The 22,841-nt window shown below is 38.5% G+C and overlaps 1 protein-coding gene across 8 annotated transcripts in view; it reads left to right on the forward strand.

The window, feature by feature from the left end:
- Window positions 1-22,841, forward strand: part of MYO3B (myosin IIIB) — a 475,983-nt gene that overhangs the window by 313,267 nt on the left and 139,875 nt on the right. For all 8 annotated transcript variants that reach the window (XM_045033929.1, XM_045033933.1, XM_045033932.1 and 5 more), the window contains one exon: window positions 66-271. In XM_045033929.1, the coding sequence (XP_044889864.1) occupies window positions 66-271 (206 nt within the window). The remainder of the gene's footprint in view (window positions 1-65; window positions 272-22,841) is intronic.

The raw sequence follows: 22,841 nt of genomic DNA on the forward strand, positions 1-22,841 counted from the left end.
CTACGTTGTAATTATCCTTTATGTTTGTGGTAACCTTATTTCATGTGTATTTTTTCCCCTGGTAGTATTCTCTGATGGATCTGCTCTCTAAAATGGTGGTCGGACAGCCCCACTTTGTGCGCTGCATTAAACCCAATGATGACCGAGAGGCCCTGAAGTTCTCCCGAGAGAGTGTGCTGGCCCAGCTCCGCTCCACAGGGATCCTGGAGACAGTCAGCATCCGCAGGCAGGGGTATTCCCACCGCATCCTCTTTGAAGAGTTTGTGAAAAGGTCAGGCCAGCATCTCGGGATATACATTATGTTAAACATGGCCGTGCTGTGGCTATCCCTGTCCCCTGGGATTGCTGCTTCTGCCTGTTTGCCTCCTAACATATAATTGGCTAGTTACCAGCTGCCATTTACTTGTTTAACTGTTGCATTTTTATTGTGCTTCAACTGAATTGCAGTGGTCTGGAGGACAGAGTAAGCACCCTCTGATCACTTAAAAAAAATTAAAATGTCCATAGATATTTGTATGTTACATGTATCCTTAGATTTTAAAACCTCCAGATACTGAATTGGTTGCATACAAGTATTCCTCCACAAGTGGGTCAAGATCCTAGTAGATGTGAATACACCCAGGCACCCAATCCTCTCGCATGCTAAAACAATGGCCTGATATAATAGGATAACTAACATTTACATAGCACTTAGAATGTCCTAGATATATAATCTCATTTGTTCCGTAGAACAGCCCTGTAAGCGATGCTGTTATTATTCCCATATTATGGATAAGGAAATTGAGGCACAGAAATGTAAGTGACTTTCCCAAGGTCCCATGAGTAAATAGTAGAACAGAAATCTGTAGAACAGAAATTTGAACCCATGCAGTCTTTAGCGTCCACACGTTTAAACTCCTCAGTCCACTGGATTCAAGCAGTGTGTATTGAAATAAATTGCTTTGGAGCTTTTTAGACCCAGAAATTGACTTTACTTAGGAGTGAAAACCTCTTCTTTTCTTTTTTTAATGCTTATTTATTTTTGAGAGAGAGAGAGAACACGCGTGCACTCACACACACACACACACACACACGCACACACAGGAGCCTGCGCAAGTGAGTGTGGGGGAGGGGCAGAGACAGAGGGAGGCACAGAATCTGAAACAAGCTCCAGGCACCGAGCTGTCAGAAGCCAACGTGGGGCTCGAACCCATGAGCAGTGAGATCATGACCTGAGCTGAAGTCAGACGCTTAACTGACTGAGCCTCCCAAGGTGCCCCAAACCTCTTCTTTTCTATACAACGGCCATGGGGATGCATTGTGTTTTATGGGATTATGGGTAGAATTTTTACAAAACTTTCTGTGAGGAAATAGAGGGCAACAATAACAAAAAACCACCTGTGAGGTGCACTGCTAGCTGAGGACACCCAGAGAGGAAAGTTAAAACCCATTATAAAATCTGCACCCCGTCAGTCATCTGTAGTTTCTTTTTACCTCCTTTCTGAAACTTATGCCCAAGGTCATTTTTCCAACTTTTTCTCTGGGAAGAATGGATCCTAATATGGTATCTTGCTTCTTTGAGTCTTCCAAATGCCACTGCATTTCATGGAGAAGAAAAGGCAAAAAAATTCCTTGCAATGAGAGGTTTTAAATTAAAAATAATGAAATGGTTTTTTAAAAAGAAGTGTCTTTGAACTTTTTCCTCTTAAATTTGGAGGTGGAACAAGAAAAAAAAAAGACTATTTTAGCACATGAATGTGACTAGTCAAGTATTTTTAGCCACTAACTGTGGAATACATAAAAATATTTAAGAAAACAGGTCAAATGCTAAACAGATTGGCACTTCTTTGTTCGTAATCAGAAAGCCATTAGGCAAGTATGAACAAGAATTTCAAAATGTCAGTAAATCTGAGGGTATCAAAGATTTCTGAGCCAGCAAGTTAATTGGTATTTTGATCCTTTTGAGCAATTTAACAACAAAATGGATGAGTTAGCAGTTTCTTCCTTGATGTTATTCAACAAATAGGTGCGCCTCTTATCTTCCTGCTCAGGAGTGCTGTTTTGTAAACTCTTAGCAGGAAATGCAGACAAAACAATCAAAGGCAGGGAACAGAGTCATTCAAGGTATATCGGGTGGAGATAAATAAAAGATAAAGACTTGTTTAATGTTACTCTTTACCGTTTTGTATTTTCTGGCATTTGGGACTGAATCTTGAAAGACTGTGTTTGGGGGATTATGTTGTCGGGTTCCAGAATGGGGAAAGACTTCCCCAAGTCACCCAAATCTGCCACTTGGCCAAACCTAAAATACTTCCTCACCCCATCATCCTTTTCTGGCAAAACTTGCAAGTGTCCTTCCTATTTTCCATTCATGGAGCCTTGGAGGAGAGAGGTCATTCTAAACACCTTCTCATCAGTGGGGCCAGGTGGGTTGGAAGTATTTATTCTAGGATAGGTATGAGAGAAGTCACCTGGCAATGCTGGGCAGGTAGCTGAAGCCTTTTGAAGTCATATTATTGAGGGCCAGCGCGGTAATGACTGTGAATGTTCATTGGCTTCATGGTCATTGGTCCCTGAAGCATGGTCCAGGAGAAAGTATCTACTGGGGCAAATGTATAGGACAGCATGTGTTGGGATGTGTTCTGGCAAATGTCTGTAAGATAGGACTGCACATTCAATTCAAAGTCTCATCATTCATTTATTAAACTATTGCAACAAATAGTGCAATTTAGTAATGAGATCAGAGTTCTAATCTACTTGTGAATATAGTATTTGGCAAGTCACTTGACATTTCTGTAAAAGATATTTCCTTGTCTGTGTGAGAAGGCAGGAATACATAGAACCCACATCCTGAAGATTTTGAGAGATTGCATGCAGATTCCTTGGCTTTACTTGGCCTCTGAGTCTTCCAGAAATGCCTGCTTCCCACACTCAGGCTTACAGGAGGTGTTATGGAACCAGACTGGATCACTGGCGGAAAAACCAAGTGGCACTCGGAGATCTTGGTGGATCGGAGTTTTATTTTACACTGGCGGGCTCAGAGGAGATCCTTCTCCAGAGATCTGAGCCCTGAATGCAAGTGGGAGGGGTAGTTTATAACGTCATCTTGCGCATTCATGGTGGTTTTTGCGTGTGCAGCAAACAGAGCAGGAAGAACCCGGAAGAGGAGTCTCTAACTAGAGTTTATGTTAGTCCCATCAGCCATCTTATGGTGCACAACTTTCCTTATTTTCCCAACAGAGGGAGAACTGTATGTCCCAGGACTCAATTCATAATAGTTGTTAAATCAACGTCTGTTAAGCAGAATGACATTTACTCCCCTGACTCAGGACATCGCAGTTTTACACCCCATGATACAGGGAATTTCCACCTAAGAAAGATTACTTATCTTTCATGTGGAATTTTGTATGTTGCAATCCTAGGACTATTTGAGATCTCCCTAATGTACATAACACCTTCAATTTTCTTTAAGATCTTTCCTGTCAGTAGTTTACTATTTCTCATTATTCTCTTCCTATGTTTTCCCTTTGTAATTAATATGAGGTCGATGAAGTATTGTAAACTTGTAGAATTTCCTGGCAGTGACAGAAAGAATATACAGTTACACAGAATAATTTGAGTCTACATGTATGGCTTAATGCAACTGATACTAGTTTTTCATAATCGTTGAGAGTGGGGGTGATCCTCTCAGCAGCTGCAGAAACACACATATATTATTTCCAACAAACTATGCTGTTATTGAAAGTATTTTTTATTTGGAACTTCCTTCAGAACTAAGCACACAATTATTTTATTTGACTTCTGGGAACACCCAGTTTGACCACCTTTTCTATTAGACTTGGCCCTGAATTAATCTTAGCTATTTCTGAAAATTAACACATGTACATGACAAAAATTTACCAACTTTGAGGCTAGTTTTTAAGTGGAAGTTCAGATTTAGGTTCTAAAAATGAGTCCTTGAAATGTTTGTGACAAAAGAGCATTCTTAGGGATGTAACATCCCAAGGAGTTGGGTAATGAGTGATCTTTAAAAGGAACCACATTTATTAGGACCTTTATATTGGTTCTGATGTGACTTGTTTGTAAATGAGTTACCTGATTTTATAATTACTTTCCAAGTAGTAGCAGAATCACTAGCAGCTACCGAGAAGCCTTCTGAATGCCAAGGATTATGGACACAGTTGTCACTCCTGAACATTTATGAAGAATCAAGGATGCCCTCATGAAAAAATGTCTCCTAAAAGGTCATTTATGCACCTCTGCCTTTATGTATATATCCACATCTCTAATAGAATGCCTGGCACAGAGTAGGTACTCAAAAAATGTGGAACAAATTATTCTAAACCTCCATCCCCTCAGCGAAGGTGCTTTATTGTTACCACTATTATTTACATATACTCTAAAGGAAATGACATACAAAACTCCTCACTGAAGGCATCTCCAGAGTTGGCAAATTGACTTTTTTTGGATTCTAGATCTGGATCCTTTGAGATCCAGATATTTTTGTCAGTAGAGGGTCCGGAGTGACTCTAGACATCCAGACGCTTTTAAATTTGACCTTGATTTTCAAGTCTTTCATATTTGGACTTCAGCCTTTGACTTTGTACTCCTTTTGGCTCTTTCCCGAGTAGTTCCTGGATGAATCCAAGTGGTGGATATACATGTCCCATTAGCCACTCACCTACAGGGCTTCTTAGATCCTGGCCATGAATATATCCTCCCTGTTATCAAGAGAAAATGTACAATGAGGACCTACCTGTATGGCAAGTTCTGTACAAGGTGCTGAGAACACAGAGAAGGCACATTCTTGTCTTTAGCATCATTGGGTTAATAGAAAACATGTACTGGATGGATTACAAAAGAACATGTGACACAGGACATCCTAAATATATATTTTCTCCTTTTTTTTTTTTTTTGTTAAAAATTTTTTTTTTCAATGTTTATTTATTTTTGGGACAGAGAGAGACAGAGCATGAACGGGGGAGGGGCAGAGAGAGAGGGAGACACAGAATCGGAAACAGGCTCCAGGCTCTGAGCCATCAGCCCAGAGCCCGACGCGGGGCTCGAACTCACGGACCGCGAGATCGTGACCTGGTTGAAGTCGGACGCTTAACGGACTGCGCCACCCAGGCGCCCCTATTTTCTCCTTTTGACTACTTCCTGCCATACTTTTCAGAATGCGAATGGTAGTCTCTCAGCTGAATTTTTGCCTAGCCTCCAAATGTGTCTTCCCAACCCCAGCCTGTTTATTGGACATAATTCCTTACACTGCCACTAGTTATGTTGCTAAAAATATAAAGATAGTCATGTCATTCTTGTGAATAAAACTGGTCTGCTCCTCGTTGCCTACAGAATAGAACCCAAAGCCTTCAGCTCAGCAGGCAAGGCTTCTTATAATACACCAACCAACTATTCTCATTTTTTCCCCCACCATTCTCTCTTACACACCCTAGACTACCATCAGTCTAACCTTGGACCCTCCAGGCCCATACACAATGCTGGCCTTTACACCTCCTATTTTCTCTGGTGGAAAGTCTTTACCTGGTCACCTCCTCCCCACATTTTAATCTCTAGCCCAGTCACCTTCCCTCTGAAGCTTCCTTGTATTAAGATGCCAATAACCTCCTCAGTACTGCCAAATCACAACAATAAAAAAAATATCTCCAGATATTGCCACATGCACCCTGGGGGCAAAACTGCCCAAATTGAAAACTACTGACAAAAATTTGTTTGTTTCTCGCAAAAAGAGATTAAGATGTAAGCTATTTTTAATCTTAGCTTACGTGTTCAGTGATGTCACCAGGGTCCTGAACGCCTTCTGACCTCCTTTCATTCCTTTTTACCATCTTTACTGTGTGGGTTGGCATATAGTTTCATGGGGCTGCTGTCTCTCTAGACATCATGTCTTCATTCAAAGGAAGAAAGGGACAAGATGAATGACTAAGCCAGCCACATTTGCCCGACTTTTATTAGGAAAGAAAACGTTTTCCCAGAAGCCATTTCACAAACTTCTCGTTAGCCTGAACAGACTTGTGTGATCATTCTTCACAACAGAGAGAGGCTTAGAAAGTAGGGAACAGGACTGGGGCTAGGAAGATTGTAACCCAAAGGAAAACTAGTGTTTTTTCAGCCAGGAAGAAGTGGGAATGGAATGAGAGAGACATTAATTATGCTTGTCACAGAAAAGAAATCTAATGTTTACTAATTGAAGCAGGGAGTGACTGAATGACTAAGGGGCTGAGTTGAATTTGGATACTTTTAGTTCCCCATAACCCACCCATTCTTCATTTGCTACCCAGCTTCTTCCTCAAGATTGTAGTTTAAGGATTAGCAAGTACAGAAGTACCTGATTAGAAACAGGCAAGACACCGAGAACCCTTTAATTCCATTGCCATGGAAAGGTGTGTTTGCAGTTTTAAGCCTGCAACAAATGTTAGCTCTTGCAAAATGAACTGAGTATCATCATTTATCACATGAGCTAATTCAGTTTCAGGAAACAACCCATGAGGACATAGAATCCCAGTGGGCAATGGCCATGCTGTGGGAACAGTGCAGGAAGAAATGGCAAAGGAAAATAACAAGAAAGATGTTTGAAGGGAGACAGTGTCGGTGCAGTTGAGAAGGGCTGCCACTCTGGACCTTTGGATTGGCTGCCCAGCCTACTCGATGAAAATCAGTGGCTGAATTAAAACTGTGTCCCTGCTGGGAGGTTCCTTAAAACAAATTTAGTGGGACTATGTTATGTTAATGATAATGATGAAGCAGAAAAAACAAATAAGAATGTAGAAAATAATGAATGAGGAGAGAAAGTGGAAGAGGAGAGGAGAATGTGAGGAGATGGGGCACGGAGATGGGATGTCCAGCCCCAGCTGCGGCCCTGGCTCCTCAGCCCAGGCACATTGCCTTCACAGCTTTGGCATCCCCCTAACATGGTGCCCTAGGACACCTCTGCCCAGTCCATCAGCCGACCCACAGTTGAACTCTTACCCATCCCTGTTCTAACGTGCTCTGTTTGATTCATAGTAAATATCTGCCCACCCCTGAGCACCACAGTTTAGGGGTGACTCGGAGGAAAGATTGCTAGCTATTTTTTCATATACATTTGGGTCAGGGAAGAGAAAACTATATTTTTGTCAAAGAAAGAGAAGGAGGACAGGAGAGAGAGGTATTTATTGACCACCTGCTGATGATAGGCTTCGTGCTAGTGCTTTACAAACATCATCTCACTTAACACTGGTAATAGCCCCCCAAATACATGAAATTATTTGTTTTACAAATGAGGAAATTGGCTCAAAATCACACAGGTAATGTGTTGTAAAGTCAGGCTATGAAATAAGAGTCTACCTGATTCCAAAGTCTGTCTTCAAAATATGTAAATGAGACAGTTGAACACCACCCAAGTAATCACTATGAAATCAGTCTGTAGAATTCAAAAAAAAAATTAATAATTTTACCAGTTGTAAAATAGAATAATCAGTTTAGACTTTAACTTTCTGGGGGCACTCAGTTAAGCATCTGACTCTTGGTTTGGGCTCAGGGTCATGATCTCACAATTTGTGAGTCCAAGCCCCACATCAGGCTCTGCACTGACAGTGTGGATCCCGCTTGGGATTCTCTCTCCCTCTTTTTATGGCCCTCTCATGCTCTCTCTGTCTCAAAAATAAATAAACTTTAATAAATAAAAAGGATAAATTTTTAAAAAATAAAGTTTAACTTTCTGTTACAAATTAATTTGTGAGTAAACTCAGCCTTAATCTTCAATTCCCCGTGTCTTTTTTTTTCTTTAGGAGGCCTCCTATTTAAAGCTTATGAGGAGGCAGCAACAGCATCAGCAACATTTATCAAGCACCTATTTTTAAAATATATATTTATTTTGAGAGAGAGCATGTGCACGAATGCGGGAGGGGCAAAGAGAGAGGGGGAGAGATAATCCTAAGCAGGCTTCGCACTCAATGCAGAGCCTGATGGGGGGCTCAATCCCACAGTGGTGAGATCATGACATGAGCTGAAATCAAGAGTCAGTTGACTAACTGAGCTACCCAGGCACCCTGTTAAGCACCTACTGTGTGTGCTGAGTGCTATAGTAATACTGAATTAGAAGGAATTTACAATCTCAGGACTTCCGCAATCTAATAGCACAGATCAACATGACTTGTCATCCCACAGCCCAAATTTAGGAGTCTTCCTAAGGATGTAATGGATATAATGGCTTTTTTTTTTTTTTTTTTTTTTTTTTTTTTTTTTTGTAGCAGATGGTGGCCAGCTGTTCTGTCTTTACTGAAGGCCATACATGAAGGAAAAAAAATTAAAATAAAGGAACTTATGGTAAATATAAGAAAGAACTTAAAAAACTAAATCTGAATTTTCATACACACTAAAGGGAAATGGGCAATTGGGGGTAATTATCAAATTATCCAAGCCAGAATAGCTCAGTTCCCTCCATTATCAACCTAAGAGAAAATTATTTATATGGGTTGAATTGTTCAGATAATTGTCCTGTATTTTGGATATCTGAGTAGACAGTCTGGGTGGTCACTGATGTTGATTGAGGATCCCTCAAGGAATATTTTTAAATAGGAAAAGGGTTGATACTTTTTGCTGTCTGATTGGGAACGAATCTACTTAGATGGAAGTGATAGTAGTCAAATTTGTAGATACAGAATTCTTTGACGAGGATATAGGTACATTGTAATTAAACCATAATAATTTTTACTTATGTTTGAAATTAACTTTTAATTGCAAAAATAATGTGTGAATAACTTTTCCTCTAAAATTTTTAAAAGTTACATATGAGGCTAAAGTCTTTCTCTCTGCATCTTGAATTTTCAGTATCCTGCATGCACCATGGCCCCTCTCTAGGGAGTTACCGTCATTCTTTTGGTAGTGTTATCCTTTCAGAATACATACATACATGCATACACAACACAGAGGGGGAAGAAAGAGAGATCAAGAAAGGGGCAAAAAACCCCACGTTTTTAGCTTAACTCGAATCACTTATTTCATACTATTTGGCACCTTCCTTTTCTGTTTAACAATATGTATTAGAGATAAGTCTATGTTGTTTCATAGCTCCAGTGCATTCCTTTTTAATTCCATCATTAAAATTGGTAACATTCATTTAGCCATTCTTCTACTGGTGGATATTGACATTGTGTCCAATTGCTTGCCAGCAGTGCTCAAACAATCCTATATATTTAACCTGTAGGAGAATTTCTTTAGGGTAGATTTTGAGCAATTAATTGACCTTTCCAAGGGATAGCGATGTGCTCCACAAAGCCATTTCGTCCTAACGAAGAGAAAAGATGAGAAGAAACATGAGAGCCAGTTTCTTTCCTCAGATAGATTGTGTCGCTGGAGGCAAGTCACTTCACTTCCCTGGGATTCTGTTTCTCTAACAATTCAGTGGTTCTTCAACTTTGCCATGCATGAGAATCTCCTGAGGCCTTGTTAAAACACAGCTTGCTAAGTTTTTGATTAGTAGGGGGCTGTGTGTGCAAGTTTCCAGGTGATGCTGATACTCCTGGTCAGGAGACGACTCTGAGAGCCAGTCACTGTTCAGGTATGTTGAGGAGAACATCCTGTGAAAGAGACGGTAGTGGAAATTCCAAGAGCCCCAAACAGACTACCTAGAGAAATTTAATCGTTCCAGTTTGTCCACATATGATGATAACCCATGATTCGCCACAGTAATAGTATTGTACTGATGCTACACATCAGTTTTTAAATCACAGAGTCAATTCTTTAGGACAAGAGACAAGTCAACATTGCATCTTTGCTGTGGGCCTTCCAGTTCAAGTACGTAGCTAAAACTAGAATTTCTTTGGCAATATTCTTGACCTTGTCAATCCACTTCCCATTGAACGGTTCCGGGGTCTAGGAATTATCTCTTTGACTCCTGAGGCAACCTATTTTGTGTTTTTAGATGTCTGATCACAACCTTGTCCTTACTAACCTTGACCAAATACATCTTTCAGAAGCTTCTATGCATCCGTCCCAGTTCCACACTCTGGGCTTTAAAAAACAAATCAGCTCCTTTTCTAATTGATAACAGTGTTCCCCCGAGTCAGCAGTTCTCAAATCCTACAGTGCATCAAAATAGCCACAGGACCTTATTAAAATTTAGATTCCTGAGCCCCAGCTGTAGAGATTCTGATTCTGTGTCCAGAGTATGGCCTGGGAATAAACATCTTTTATGAAATCTCCAAGTAGATCTGCTGCCCATAGTCTGACATTGTTTAAGAGACTAATGGGGTTCAGGACATGCTACCACAAAATCTGACGTCTTGGCATATTAATATTACAAGCTGAAGGAACTTGAGAAATAGCATGAGCAGGAAGGATTTTCTGCCCTTTCTCTGAAGCAGGTCATATAACCCTCATGTGAGAGGTGCCTTCCTTATCTCTGAAAACAGTGGACACAGAGAGGGATCTCTATGACCCCAGTTTCCCACACTTTGCTCATACTCTTTGTCTTACCTCTTTCCATGACTCTTCAAGCTTCATCAAATCTACCATAAAAACACTCATATTTGATTTCTTCAGGTCTTCTTTCCTTATGAAGGCTCCTGTGTCATGTAAACCTTCTATTAAATAAATGTGTGTGCTTTTTCTTGCTAATGTGCATTTCGTCTAATTTTTAGATCTAGCCAGAGACTCAAGTTTCTAGGAAAACTTTTTTCCTTTCTTATAAGACCGAGTTAAGTCTTTTTGTCTAAGCTCAATGTTTCAACAGTTCCTCATATGACATGGCTTGAGTTCCCTCACTATCCTGCTTACTAAGGGCTATCTGCCAAAATACACTACAAAATATACCCATTAACACCCACCCCCATCCTGACTTACTATAGCACTCATCCCTACTCAAAATGATCTTCTTTATATACTTGTTTAGTATTTGCCTCCCCAACTAGAATATAAGCTTCATGAGGGCAGGGAAATTGTCTATCTTGCTCACTCATAATATTCCAGCACTTCTATCAGTACCTGGCAATCAGTTGATCCTAAATAAAGTTTTATTTAATGAACAAATGAGTAGAATGGGAAAGAAAAGCCATTTCAATTCAGAAAGTGAAACTATAGATAATGAATGACCCATCCCAAGGGAAAGTATTTGCTTAAGGTTTTTAGAAAAAAGGAGTATAAAAATGTTGGTATAATTAACCTTTTTTAAAAAAAAAAAAATCTCACTATGGACTTAAAGCCCTGGAAAATATTCTTTTAGTAGTACAGATGTTTTGCATGCCTTTGGGTACATAACTCAAACCGGAAGGATGAGTCAAAGCAGGCAGGGCTCATTATGGTTTGGGATTTCAAAAGCATCTTTAAAAGAAGCAGATCCTTTCCAAACATGTAAAAATGCAGAAGCAGAATGACCAAGATGAGAAGTGCAAATTTTAAATGTCAGGTGTAACAAAAATGTAAGCAATCTCCAATGCTTATGTTATTTTTATCTAATATGGATAACTCTAGCTGTCTTGTTCGTGCTCTTTCTCTCTCCTGTCCCCTTCCAGGAGCATAGGTAATCATTAGAAAACATAGAGAAATATGATTCATTGCATATACTGTTCATTGTCAGAGGACTTAAGTGAAAACAAAAGGGAAAGTTAAGCATCATTAATAATTAAGGAAATGCACATTAAAGCCACAATTAAATATCACTTGATACCTAGTTTGGCAATAATCAGTAAATCTGATAATTCCTTGGATTGACATGGTTAAAGAGTAGCAAGAATCTTAGGCTCTCCTGGTAAGGTAATATATCTGTGTGATCACTTTGGAAACAGTTTGACATTTGTAGTAAACTCCAACATGAACATATTACACTAACCAATGGTTACACTCCTAGAGTTATTAAGTAGAAAAGTGACAGTATTTCAGAGCCCACTAGACCTTTTAGGATTGCTGAGAAGCACTGCGTCTGCCTAAGTGTGGTGACTTCTTGCCTCAACCTGCCCACGTGTTCTCCTTTGGGTCAAATGTCTACAGCCCAGAGTTTTGTACTTCTTTCTTCCTCTTATTAAAAGATAATTTTCAGAAGAAGGTAACATCATGACTCACATACAGATATAAAGATAAATGTGTTTAAAGAATTTATTCATATGATACGAGGGAATCAGGCAGATATGATCATCAGTTCAAAGGAAAAGTCAAAACAGTGCAGGCTTATATGAAGTAAAAGAATGTTGAGGTGAATTGCAAATGGAGGCAAAACTGGATTTTCCACAGTGGGAAGTCAATTGAAATCATCAGCAGACTGGACAGAATTTATGTATCTATCAGTTACCTATAATTTAGACAGAGTTGCAAACTGCCTCAAAGAGGATGAACAGGGCTAGAATCCAGTAACCCAGAAGGGTATGCTAAGGATGGTGTGCATAGTTTCCCACTGATATATCAATGCCTTACTGATACACTAGTCCAAATAGAATATTGTTTGGATCCCTCACACTTGTGTCAAGGAGCACCCGACAGCTGGTGTTCAGATGTAGGAAATCAACACTTCTCCAGGGTCAAAAGCCCAGTATTCCAGATTGCTGCAGACACAAGTTCCAATGAGCTGCAAAGTTCTGGAGTATCAAAGGTCCCTCCCTGTTACAGAGTCAAAGATACTACCACTGTATACAGTAAGAGCTAAGAGTAGATGTGGGTTAGAGGAATGTGAAGGAGCCTGAATTCGGAGTTAGAAGACATGGGTAAGCCTCAGGCCTCCACTTACTAATCTGTGACCTCGAGCCAATTCCTCCTATCTGGATTTCTCTTTCAAACAGGAATTTTTAAAACAGTTTAACAATTAAAGTAAAATTAAAATTAAAGTTAAATTAAATTTAAATTAATTTAAATTTAAATTTAAAACAATCTAAACAATTTAAAAACAAGAATATTTATTTATGACTTTAAGTTCCCTTCAGGATCTAAATGTTTATTCAAGTAGCAAGCCAGGCCCTTCCACAGATGGCCCTGTGGGAATGCCCACTCATGGAGGGTTTTTACGGAGGGCTGGGCAGATCTGTTTGTGAACATGAGGAAGAATAGCTGGATTGGGGTGTCCTAGATCCCTAGTGTGCAGTACAGAAGCCTCAGCATCTGTCGGAAACTTGGAACGTTCAGCAATGAAAGGAGAAGAAATGATAGGAAAGGAAGTTACTAAAAAACAACCTGCAACAATTTAGGAAATGTATCACCAAGGTTGGCTCTGACTCTACTCAGTGTGCCTAACCACAGCAAAAGGGAACTGGAACTGTGTTAGTCGGGGTTCTCCATAGAAACAGAATCAAGAGAGAGAGAGAGAGAGAGAGAGAGAGAGAGAGAGAGAGTGTGTGTGTGTGTGTGTGTGTGTGTGTGTGTGTACTGAGAGAGATTTGTTTTAAGGAATTGGCTCATGTAATTGTGGGGGCTGGCAAGTCAGAAATCCGCAGGGCAGGCTAGCAGTCTAGAAATTCCAGTGGGAATTGATGTTGTGGTCTTGTGCCCAAAGGCAGTCTGGAGATGGTATTTCTTCCACCCAAGGGAGCATAATCTTTCCTTGTAAGGCTTTCAATTGATTAGATGAGGTACAACCACATTATGGAGGATGGTCTGCTTTACTCAAATATTAACAATATTAATTTTTCTGACTTACAAACATAGCATCTTTCTCCATTTATTTAGGTTGTCTTTAATTTTTCTTAGCCAATATTTTGTAGTTTTCAGTGTAGAGGTCTTGTACATTTATTCTTAGGTTTATCCCTATTATTTCACATTTTTAATGCTATTGTAAATGATATTTTTAAAATTTCAATTTCTAATTGTATATAGAAATACAATAATTTTTGTATATTGATTTTTATCTTGCAAGTCTGCTAAACTCGCTTATTAGTTCTGATAAGGCTTTTTTGTAGATACCATTGGATTTTCTACATAGACAATTATGTCATCTTCAAATTAAAACAGTTCTATTCACTTTTAAAATCTTTTTAAATGTTTATTCTAGAGAGAGACAGAGCATGAGTGGGGGAGGGGCAGTGAGAGAGAGGGAGACACAGAATCTGAAGCAGCCTCCAGGCTCTGAGCTGTCAGCACAGAGCCTGAAGCAGGGCTCGAACCCATGAACTGAGAGATCATTACCTGAGCTGAAGTAAGATGCTCAACCAACTGAGCCACCTAGGCGCCCCAGTTCTATTAGTTTTAAATACAGATGCCTTTTCTTTTTTTGTCTGGTCCTATTGCAATGGCTGGAATCTCTGGTACAATGTGGAATGGAAGCTGTGAGAGTGAACATCCTTGCCTTTTTTCCTAATCTTTGGGGAATAAGTGTTCAGCCAGTCTCTGTTAAATATGTTAGGTTTAACTTGATGAGTGAGCTTAAGGAAGTTCTCTTGTTGCATGAGTCTATTGAAACGGGTTTTGTTCTGTTTTGTTTTTTTAAGTGTTTATTTTAAGAGAGAGGGGAGGGACAGAGAGAGAGAGAGAGAGAGAGAGAGAGAGAGAGAGAGAGAGAGAGTCCCAAGCAGCGACATAGGGCTTGAACCCACCAACCATGAGATCATGACCTACACCGAAATCAAGAGTTGGATGTTGAACCAACTGAGGTACCAGGCACCCCTGTGGGTTTTTTAAAATAGGATTAGATGTTTGATTTTGTCAAATACTTTTCCTCATTTATTAAGAGCGTGTCTTTTTTTTCTTTTAGCTTATTAATATGTGTAAAGTTTTTCATTATTGTCCTTTTAATATTTATAAAATCTGTAGAATTTCATAAATTATGTGATATTATATAATTTATATCTTCTTTGTTTTCTCCCCCCCCCCCGCCCCGATCTGTATAGCTAGAGGTTTACCAATTTTATTAACCTTCTCCAAGAACTGCTTTTAGTTTAATTCATTGTCTATTTTCTGTTTCATTGATTCTTTCACTTTGATATTTATTGTGTCTTTTCTTCTGCTTACTTTGGGCTTAATTTGCTCTTTGTCTAATTTATGGTGGAGGCTAAGGTCATGCATTTGAGAGAATGTTCTTTTTTTCTATTACAGGTGTTTGATGATATAATTTTTCAAGTACTACTTTAGCAGTTTCCCATAAGTTTTGAGAGATTGTTTTCATTTTCATTTGATGAAGAATACTTTTTAATTTCTCTTTTGATTTCTTCTTTGACCTACGGACTATTAAAAAGTCTGTTCATAAGTATTTGGGGATTTTCCAGATATCTTCCTGTTGTTGATATTTAATTTAATTCTACTGTGATCAGAGAGCATGTTTTGTGTGACTTGAGCACTTCATTTATTAAGTCATGTTTTATGGCCCAGATTTGTCCTATTGTGGTAAACGTTTCTACATGCAGTTGAAAAGAATATATATTCTGTTGTTGTTTGGCTGGAATGTTCTAGACATTTCCAGTAGGCCAATTTGGTTCACTCTTTCTGATTCCTTGATGTTGGGTTTTTTTGTTTTGTTTTGTTTTGTTTTTTGCCTACTTGTTCTAACAATTATTGGGGAGGGCATTGAACTCCCTAAGGATAATTGTGGATTTGTCTATTTCTCCTTGCAAATTGGTTTTAGCTTCGTGTATTAGATGCAAACATGCTTAGGTCTCTTAAATTCTTTTGATGGATTGACCTTTTTATCATTGCGAAATAAATATCTTTATCCTTGGTAATATCTTTTTGCTCTGAAATCTACTTTGTTTGATACTGTAATATAGTCAATTGCTATAGTTTTAACTTGATGAGTGTTTGTTAGCATGGTATATCTTTCTCTTTTACTTTTACTTGTGTCTTTATATTTGTGCCTTTTTGGTAAGCAGCATATAGTTACACTTTGGTTTTTTATTCCGTCTGAGAATTTCTGCCTTTAAATTATGTTGTTTTGACCATTTACACTTAACATTTGTTTGGCTAGGTCCAATCTATCATTTTGCTATTCGTTTCTCAGACACATTTGTCTCCTGTGTTCTCTGTTCCCTTCTTCTAGTTCTTTTGGATTTATCGAGTATTTTATATGATTTCATTTTATCTTCTTTGTTCACCTATTAACTGCTGGTCTTTTATTATTTTGGGGGTTGTTTTCTGATTTATAATATACATCTTTAACTTACGCTAACCTACTTCAGGCAGTATTATATCACTTCACAAATAGTTTTGTGTATAGAATATATAGTATAGAATAGAATTAGAATAATAGTTTACTTCACTGTCCCTCCTCCTGGCCTTTATGCTCTTGTTATATTTGTGCTGTTTATGTTATGTTGTCAGTCATAAGTTACACTTACCCATATGTTTTAAACTTCATAATATATTATTAATTTTGTTTAACAGTTAAGTATATTTTCAAAAGATTTAATAATAAGAAAAAATCTTGTCAATATTTAACAACATAGTTATCTTCTGGCACTCTTCATTTTTTTATATAGATCCATATTTCCATTTGGTATTATTTTCTTTCTTCATACAGGACTTCATTTAACGTTTCTTATAATGCAGATCATCTGGTGATGACTTCTTTCAGCTTTGGTATGCCTGAAAAATTCTTTATTTTGTCTTTGTTTTTGAAAGATAATTTCACTGAATATAGAATTCTTTTCTTTTGATTCTTTAAAGATTTTCTCCATTGTCCTCTCACTTTCATTGTTTCTGTTGAGGACTCTAATGGCATATTTATCTTTGTTCCTATGTATCTAACATACCTTTTTTCTTTGGTTGCTTTTAAGATTTTTCCCTTTATGACTGTGTTTTGAACAATTTGATTATAATATCCTTTGGTGTAATTTTCTTTAAGTTGTTTTGTGTGTGTGCTTGGACTTAGATCTGTTAGTTTCTAGTTTTCTTCAAATTTGGGAAATTTTTGGCCATAATTTTTTCAAATATTTTTCCTGTACCCTTCTTTTTTCTCCTCTTCAGAACTCCAGTTTCATGTATAAGGCCACTTGAAGTTGTCCTGCAGTTCATGAATGCACTTTTATTTTTTTAATAATTTTTTTCTTCTGTGTTTCATTTTGTATAGTTTCTATTGTCGTGTCTTCAAGTTTAGTAATCTTTTTTTTCCTGCAGTGTGTCAATTGCTGCTAATTCTGTTCTGTGTGTGTATTTTTTTTTTTTTTAATTTCAGACATTATAGTTTTCATTTCTAAAAATTCTGGTTGGCTCTTTTTTGTATCTCTGCATCTCCATTTAACTTTTTGAGCATATGGAATACAGTTAAAATCAGTGTTTTAATGTTCTTCTCTGTTAATTTTATTATCTGTGTTACTTCTGGATCCGTTTCAGTTAGTTGACTTTTTCCTCATTATGGGTCATATTTTCCTGCGTGCCTGATAATTTTTGACTGGATACCAGACATTGTCCTTTTATCTTTTGGGGTGCTGGATATTTTTGTATCCCTATGAAAATCTTTGCGCTTTGTTCTGGGATGAAGTTAAATTACAGGCATACTTTGTTTTATTGCAATTTACTTTATTGCGCTTCTGCAGTAAAAGATACTGCATTTTTTACAAGTTGAAGGTTTGTGGCAACCCTGCATCAAGTTTAAGTTTATTGGCACCATTCCAACAGCATTTGCTCACTTTGTGTCACTGTGTCACATTTTGGTAATTCTCACAATGTTTCAAATGTTTCATTATTATTATATTTGTTAAGGTTATCTGTGATCAGTGATCACAGCTCACTGAAGGCTCAGATGATGCTTAACATTTCTTAGCAATAAAGTATTTTAAATTAAGGTATGTATTTTTTATAACATAATGCTATTATACACTCAGTAGACCACATAATAATGGTCTATCACTTTCATATGAACTGGGAAACCAAAAAGTTGATTTGACTCACTTTTTTTTGAGTTAGTCACTTTATTGCAGCAATCTGAAACTGAACCCATAGTATCTCTGAGGTATGCCTGTACTTGGAAACAGTTTCAGCCTATTGGATCTTTTTTTGTTTTTAATGTTTATTTTTGAGAGAGAGAGAGTACGTGAGCAGGGGAGGGACAGAGACAGAGGGAGACACAAATTCTGAAGCAGGCTTCAGGCTCTGAGCTGACAGCACAGAGCCTGACATGGGACTTGAACTCTTGAGCTGTGAGATCATGACCTGAGCTGAAGTCGGACACTTAACCAAGAGCCACCCAGACTCCTGGATCTTGTTTTAAGATCTCTTAGGTAAAGCAGAGCTGTGTTTAGCACTAATATTTCCCCACTTCCGAAGCAAGACACTACTGAGTCCTCTATCCATTGTCCTATGAATTATGAGGTTGATCAGTCTGGCTGGTAGAAACAAGCACTATTCTCAGCCCTCTGTACGAATCAGGCACTATTCCCTCTAGTCTTCTTAGATGGTTCTTTGCCCAGCCTTGAGTAGTTTCTCCCCATGCAGGTGCTAATCAGTTACTCTGCTGAATACCTGAGAGGCCTTCCGCAGATGTCCAGATGTAGCTCTCGACTAGTACTCTGTCCTACATACTCTAGGGCCTTGGTGTCTCCAACACATGGTGGTAGGCTTTGAAATATGATTGGTCAGATGTAAGCTGTCAGTTCTGCCTGCATTGTGTCTGGAAGAGTTCAAGTCTAGCTCTTTATAAGAAAGAAAATAGCCTCACTGGCAGCTGATTTGGAACATTCAAAAACTCCAAAATTTCTAAATATTTCTTTTCTTTTCTTTGCAATTAAGGTTTCTTTTAGTAGACCCAGAGCTCATCTTGAGTGAAGTCCAGGGACACTTTTCATCTTCACTCCCTCTTTATAGTACCCTTAGTCCCCCTCCTGGAGGGTCCTGCTTCCTCTGAGGGAAGCCTAGAAGTTCTTAGGGATTTTATAGGCTTTGTTCCTGGCTCCACCCTGGAAGGACAGTGTTTGGTCATTACAGTTTCTTAGACATAAGTCTCTCACACTTTCCTAAGTGGAACACAAACAAAACTAAAATGCCTTCCTCTTACTGAGATGGACCAGTTCTCATAGGACAACTTTAATAGTCTCTGTTTCTTTACTCTGTCTTACCAAAGACTTTATCAACCTGTACTGAAGAGTATAAGAAAGGAGAAATGAAAAAAAATAGAAGCCCCTGTTTGCCTCAAAGGTACTATTCAAATTAAATAGGTTAAATAGGCTTTGGAGGTCAGCCTAAGAAATGCACTACCATTGATTTGGTGGCGGATACACCTGCATTCCTAACAATAACTTTTGTTGGGGATAGCTCTGTAGAGAGCATGATTATAGTATGAAAAAAACCATTGTACCTAGATAGACAAACTAAAGAAGACCAATTCTTCCCAAGTTTTCTTTTTTTATATATATAGAAAATTTTTATTTTTATGTAGGCAAATTTGTCAGTATGTTCTGGTGAGAAATGATATTACCTTTACTCTTTTTTGTTTCTCTCTCTTACATTAGAAACAACTTTAGGGGCCTCTGAGTGGCTCAGTCTGAGCATCAGACTTTGACTCAGGTTGTGATCTTACGGTTCCTGAGTTCAAGCCCCATGTCAGGCTTGCTGCTGTCAGCCTGTCAGCACAGAGCCCATTTCGGATCCTCTGTTCTCCTCTCTTTTTGCCCTTTCCCTGCTCATGCTCTTTCTCTCAAAAAATAAATACAAATAAAAAAATATTTTTAAAAAACCTAAACTTTATTAGCTGGATTCATATTGCTTTTTTTTTTTAAATCAATTACATGGTGGTTTAGAGATTTAAATAATAATCTTAGTCTTTGTCATTTACTTGATGTCTTCTTGGACAAGTCATTTCATCTCACCAAGAACAGTTTTCTGTGTCAGTAAGATATTTAATGATCTAGAGAGATTCTTTGTGATGGTTTAAAAACATGTTCACAAATTACTTGATACTCCTCCCTTCAGGAGGTAGAACTTAATTTTTCTCTCATTGAATTTGGTCTGGATTTACATGACTTGTTTCTAGTGCATAGAAGATGAAGTAAGTGATGGTATGTCACTTCTAGGCCTTGGTCATTAAAGGCATTATGGGTTCCCTCCCGTTCACTAGTGCGCTCTCTCTCCCTCTCTCTCTTTCTCTTTCTCCCTGGGATCCCTGCTTCTGAGGGAAACCATCTTCTATGTTATAAAGATATTCAGACTGTCCTCTGAAGAGGCCCATGTGGCAGGGAACCAAGGCCTCCTGCCAATAGCCAGTAGGGAACTGAGGCTTTCTACCATCAGCCATGTGAGTGCACCATCTTGAAAATAAATCATGTGGCCCTAGGCAAGTCTTTAGATGACTGAGCCATGGCTGACATCTCAACTGTAATCTCATGAGAGACCCTGGGCCAGAATTGCCCAGGTAAGCTGCTCCTAAATTCCAAACGCTTACAAAACATACGATGACAAATGTCTGTTTTAAAGCATTAAATTTTGGAGTAATTTGTTGTGTAGCAATAGAAAACTAATATGTCTTAGTATCTTACAGATACTTCCAGTTTATGATTCTATAATTTAAATGCAGGAGGCTGTATGTCTAATTGCCTGTTACTTTTACTAATACTTGACAAACTGCTTAGCCTGTTACATTTAAAAACTCTTCCTTGGGGCGCCTGGGTGGCTCAGTCGGTTAAGCGTCCAACTTCAGCTCAGGTCACAATCTCGCGGTCCGTGGGTTCGAGCCCCGCGTCGGGCTCTGGGCTGATGGCTCAGAGCCTGGAGCCTGCTTCCGATTCTGTGTCTCCCTCTCTCTCTGCCCCTCCCCCGTTCATGCTCTGTCTCTCTGTCTCAAAAATAAATAAACGTTAAAAAAAAAAATTAAAAAAAAAAAAAACTCTTCCTTGAAGAGTCTTCATTCCATATACCATTTTAGGCAGAAAACTAGATAACATATTTGAGAAGAAATATTTTTCAACTGGATATTTACTGTTTTAACAGCTTATATGTTTTAATGAGATGAGCCTTTGGGAAGACTTTCCATAGAGTTCTAAAGCAGGAAAGGGCTCTTTAGTCTTTGCAGGTCCAAAAGGACCTATGTGTACCTTTTGACTTTATATGCAATGCGTTAAGAACATTTTCTTGAGAAGGAATATGAATACCTTTCTCCAGATTTTCATAGATCCCTGCCCCCAAAAAGAATTTAGAACCACTTATCTGCTTCCCATTCCCAGAGTACAGAGAAGTGATTTACAGTTACTCAGCAGAGATCTTCTTACTCTTAATTCAGTGTTCAGACTCCAATCTGAGAGGTAAATTCTACCTACAAGAGGCAGCTCAGGGAAGAACTGGTCTTTGCAATGCTCTCAAGTACCCAGACCCTTAGGACCTTTATACTTACTATTTTGCGATTGCATATCCCCTGTTCATTTAACTCATCCAACTGCTTTGGGAAGGGGGTCTGGAATAGATCTTCCCAAAAAAGACCCCTCTTGCTGACAGATCTTTTATATTGGTTACTTTCTGTTTTGTCCTTATATGGAAGCACACAGGAGCTCCGCCAGAGTGCTTCTTTACCATGGTACCTACCAGAATCCAGAATTATTCCATGGAGGAAATACACATTGTACTTATCTGACCTGATTATTACAGACATATCACTTACATGGTTTTTTTAGTATTTTTTTTGAAACTTTCACTTCTTTGTAGTACTGTTACCCATCTCTTTCTGAACTAAGCCAAATATGAATATTAGCATCATAATAAATTAAGAGATTGGGTTGAAGGACCAGAAATCAAAGCTGAGTTCTAATATTTATGCTAGTTCAGGATTCATTCTGCCTATTTAAAAATTAGAAACTGCTAAGAAGGCATCTATAGATGCCTGGAAAACAAGTATAAATCCTTGATTGGAGAGCTGGAACATACCTTACATTCTTCCCATATCTCACACGGGACTGATCGTTCATTAGATTCTCTTTAAATACTTCATCATTAATAGTATTAACCCTGGGTTGATTAAAGCCAGGGTTGTTTGTGTTATAAATGGCCAGGCCTAATGGAAAGAGTGTAGGAAATCCTTGTTTTACCACTGACTTATATACCTCATGCTATTTGTATTTCAGCTTTCCCCAAACATTCACCCACATAGATTTGCCATCTATTCCCACCATCCCCGTGTACTTCAGGACACAAACATTTTGCTTTGGCTAGAGCCAGGTCAGAGAAGCTATGGCTGAAACTATAGTCCTAAAGAAACTGAGGCTAATGTGCTAATGCCATGAACTGCCCTGATAGCCCTAATCCTGATTCCCAGCTGTCCCTCCTCCCTCTTGGCCCCAGAAGATGTCATCTATGAGCAGGTTCCTGGGCTTGGCTAAATGACCTAGCATTGTCCTGGCCATCATTCAGGGGTTCTTTGAGAGCACTGCCCCTCCTTCCCGATGGTAGAAACAGAGACTCAGAGCCTTGGAAACATTCCCAGGATCTCTGAATGCAAATGTTTCCAACAAATTCAACATTATATCCTAACTTGTAAAACAGTCTTGTAGCACAAAGATAAAGTTAAATGACCCAAGTGCTAATCAGGTATGTTTATTTTTCCATAAACAGAAAGATGTGGAATATTTGGCAAGAGGAAGGGCCATATTTTGTATTTGGGCAGTTTTTCTTAAAAAGTAAAAATAGCTCTATATTTAAAAGTATAGTAATTCCAAAATAACAGATCAACCTTGTCTGAGGAATGGCAGGGAACTCCTTTGACAAGGAAATTAAACTTCCAAGGGGTTGAATTTAATTATAGATGGCAGCAAAGAGCAGAGGAAAGATCCCTGGAAAATTTTTAGAGAAAAACTAAGGTAAGGTGTTCTAAACGAATAAAATATTTGTGTGTGTGTGTGTGTGTGTGTGTGTGTGTGTGTGTGTGTATTTTGATGGGGAGAAAAAAGGAGAGGGGGAAAAACCCTTTTGTGGGTGTTCTTTGAATCCAACCAGAAAGTATGGAAGTTCATTAAAATGAGTTTTTTAGGAAGACAAAT

Source organism: Felis catus, chromosome C1, assembly GCF_018350175.1.
Source record: "Felis catus isolate Fca126 chromosome C1, F.catus_Fca126_mat1.0, whole genome shotgun sequence".
Classification (NCBI taxonomy): Eukaryota; Metazoa; Chordata; class Mammalia; order Carnivora; family Felidae; genus Felis; species Felis catus.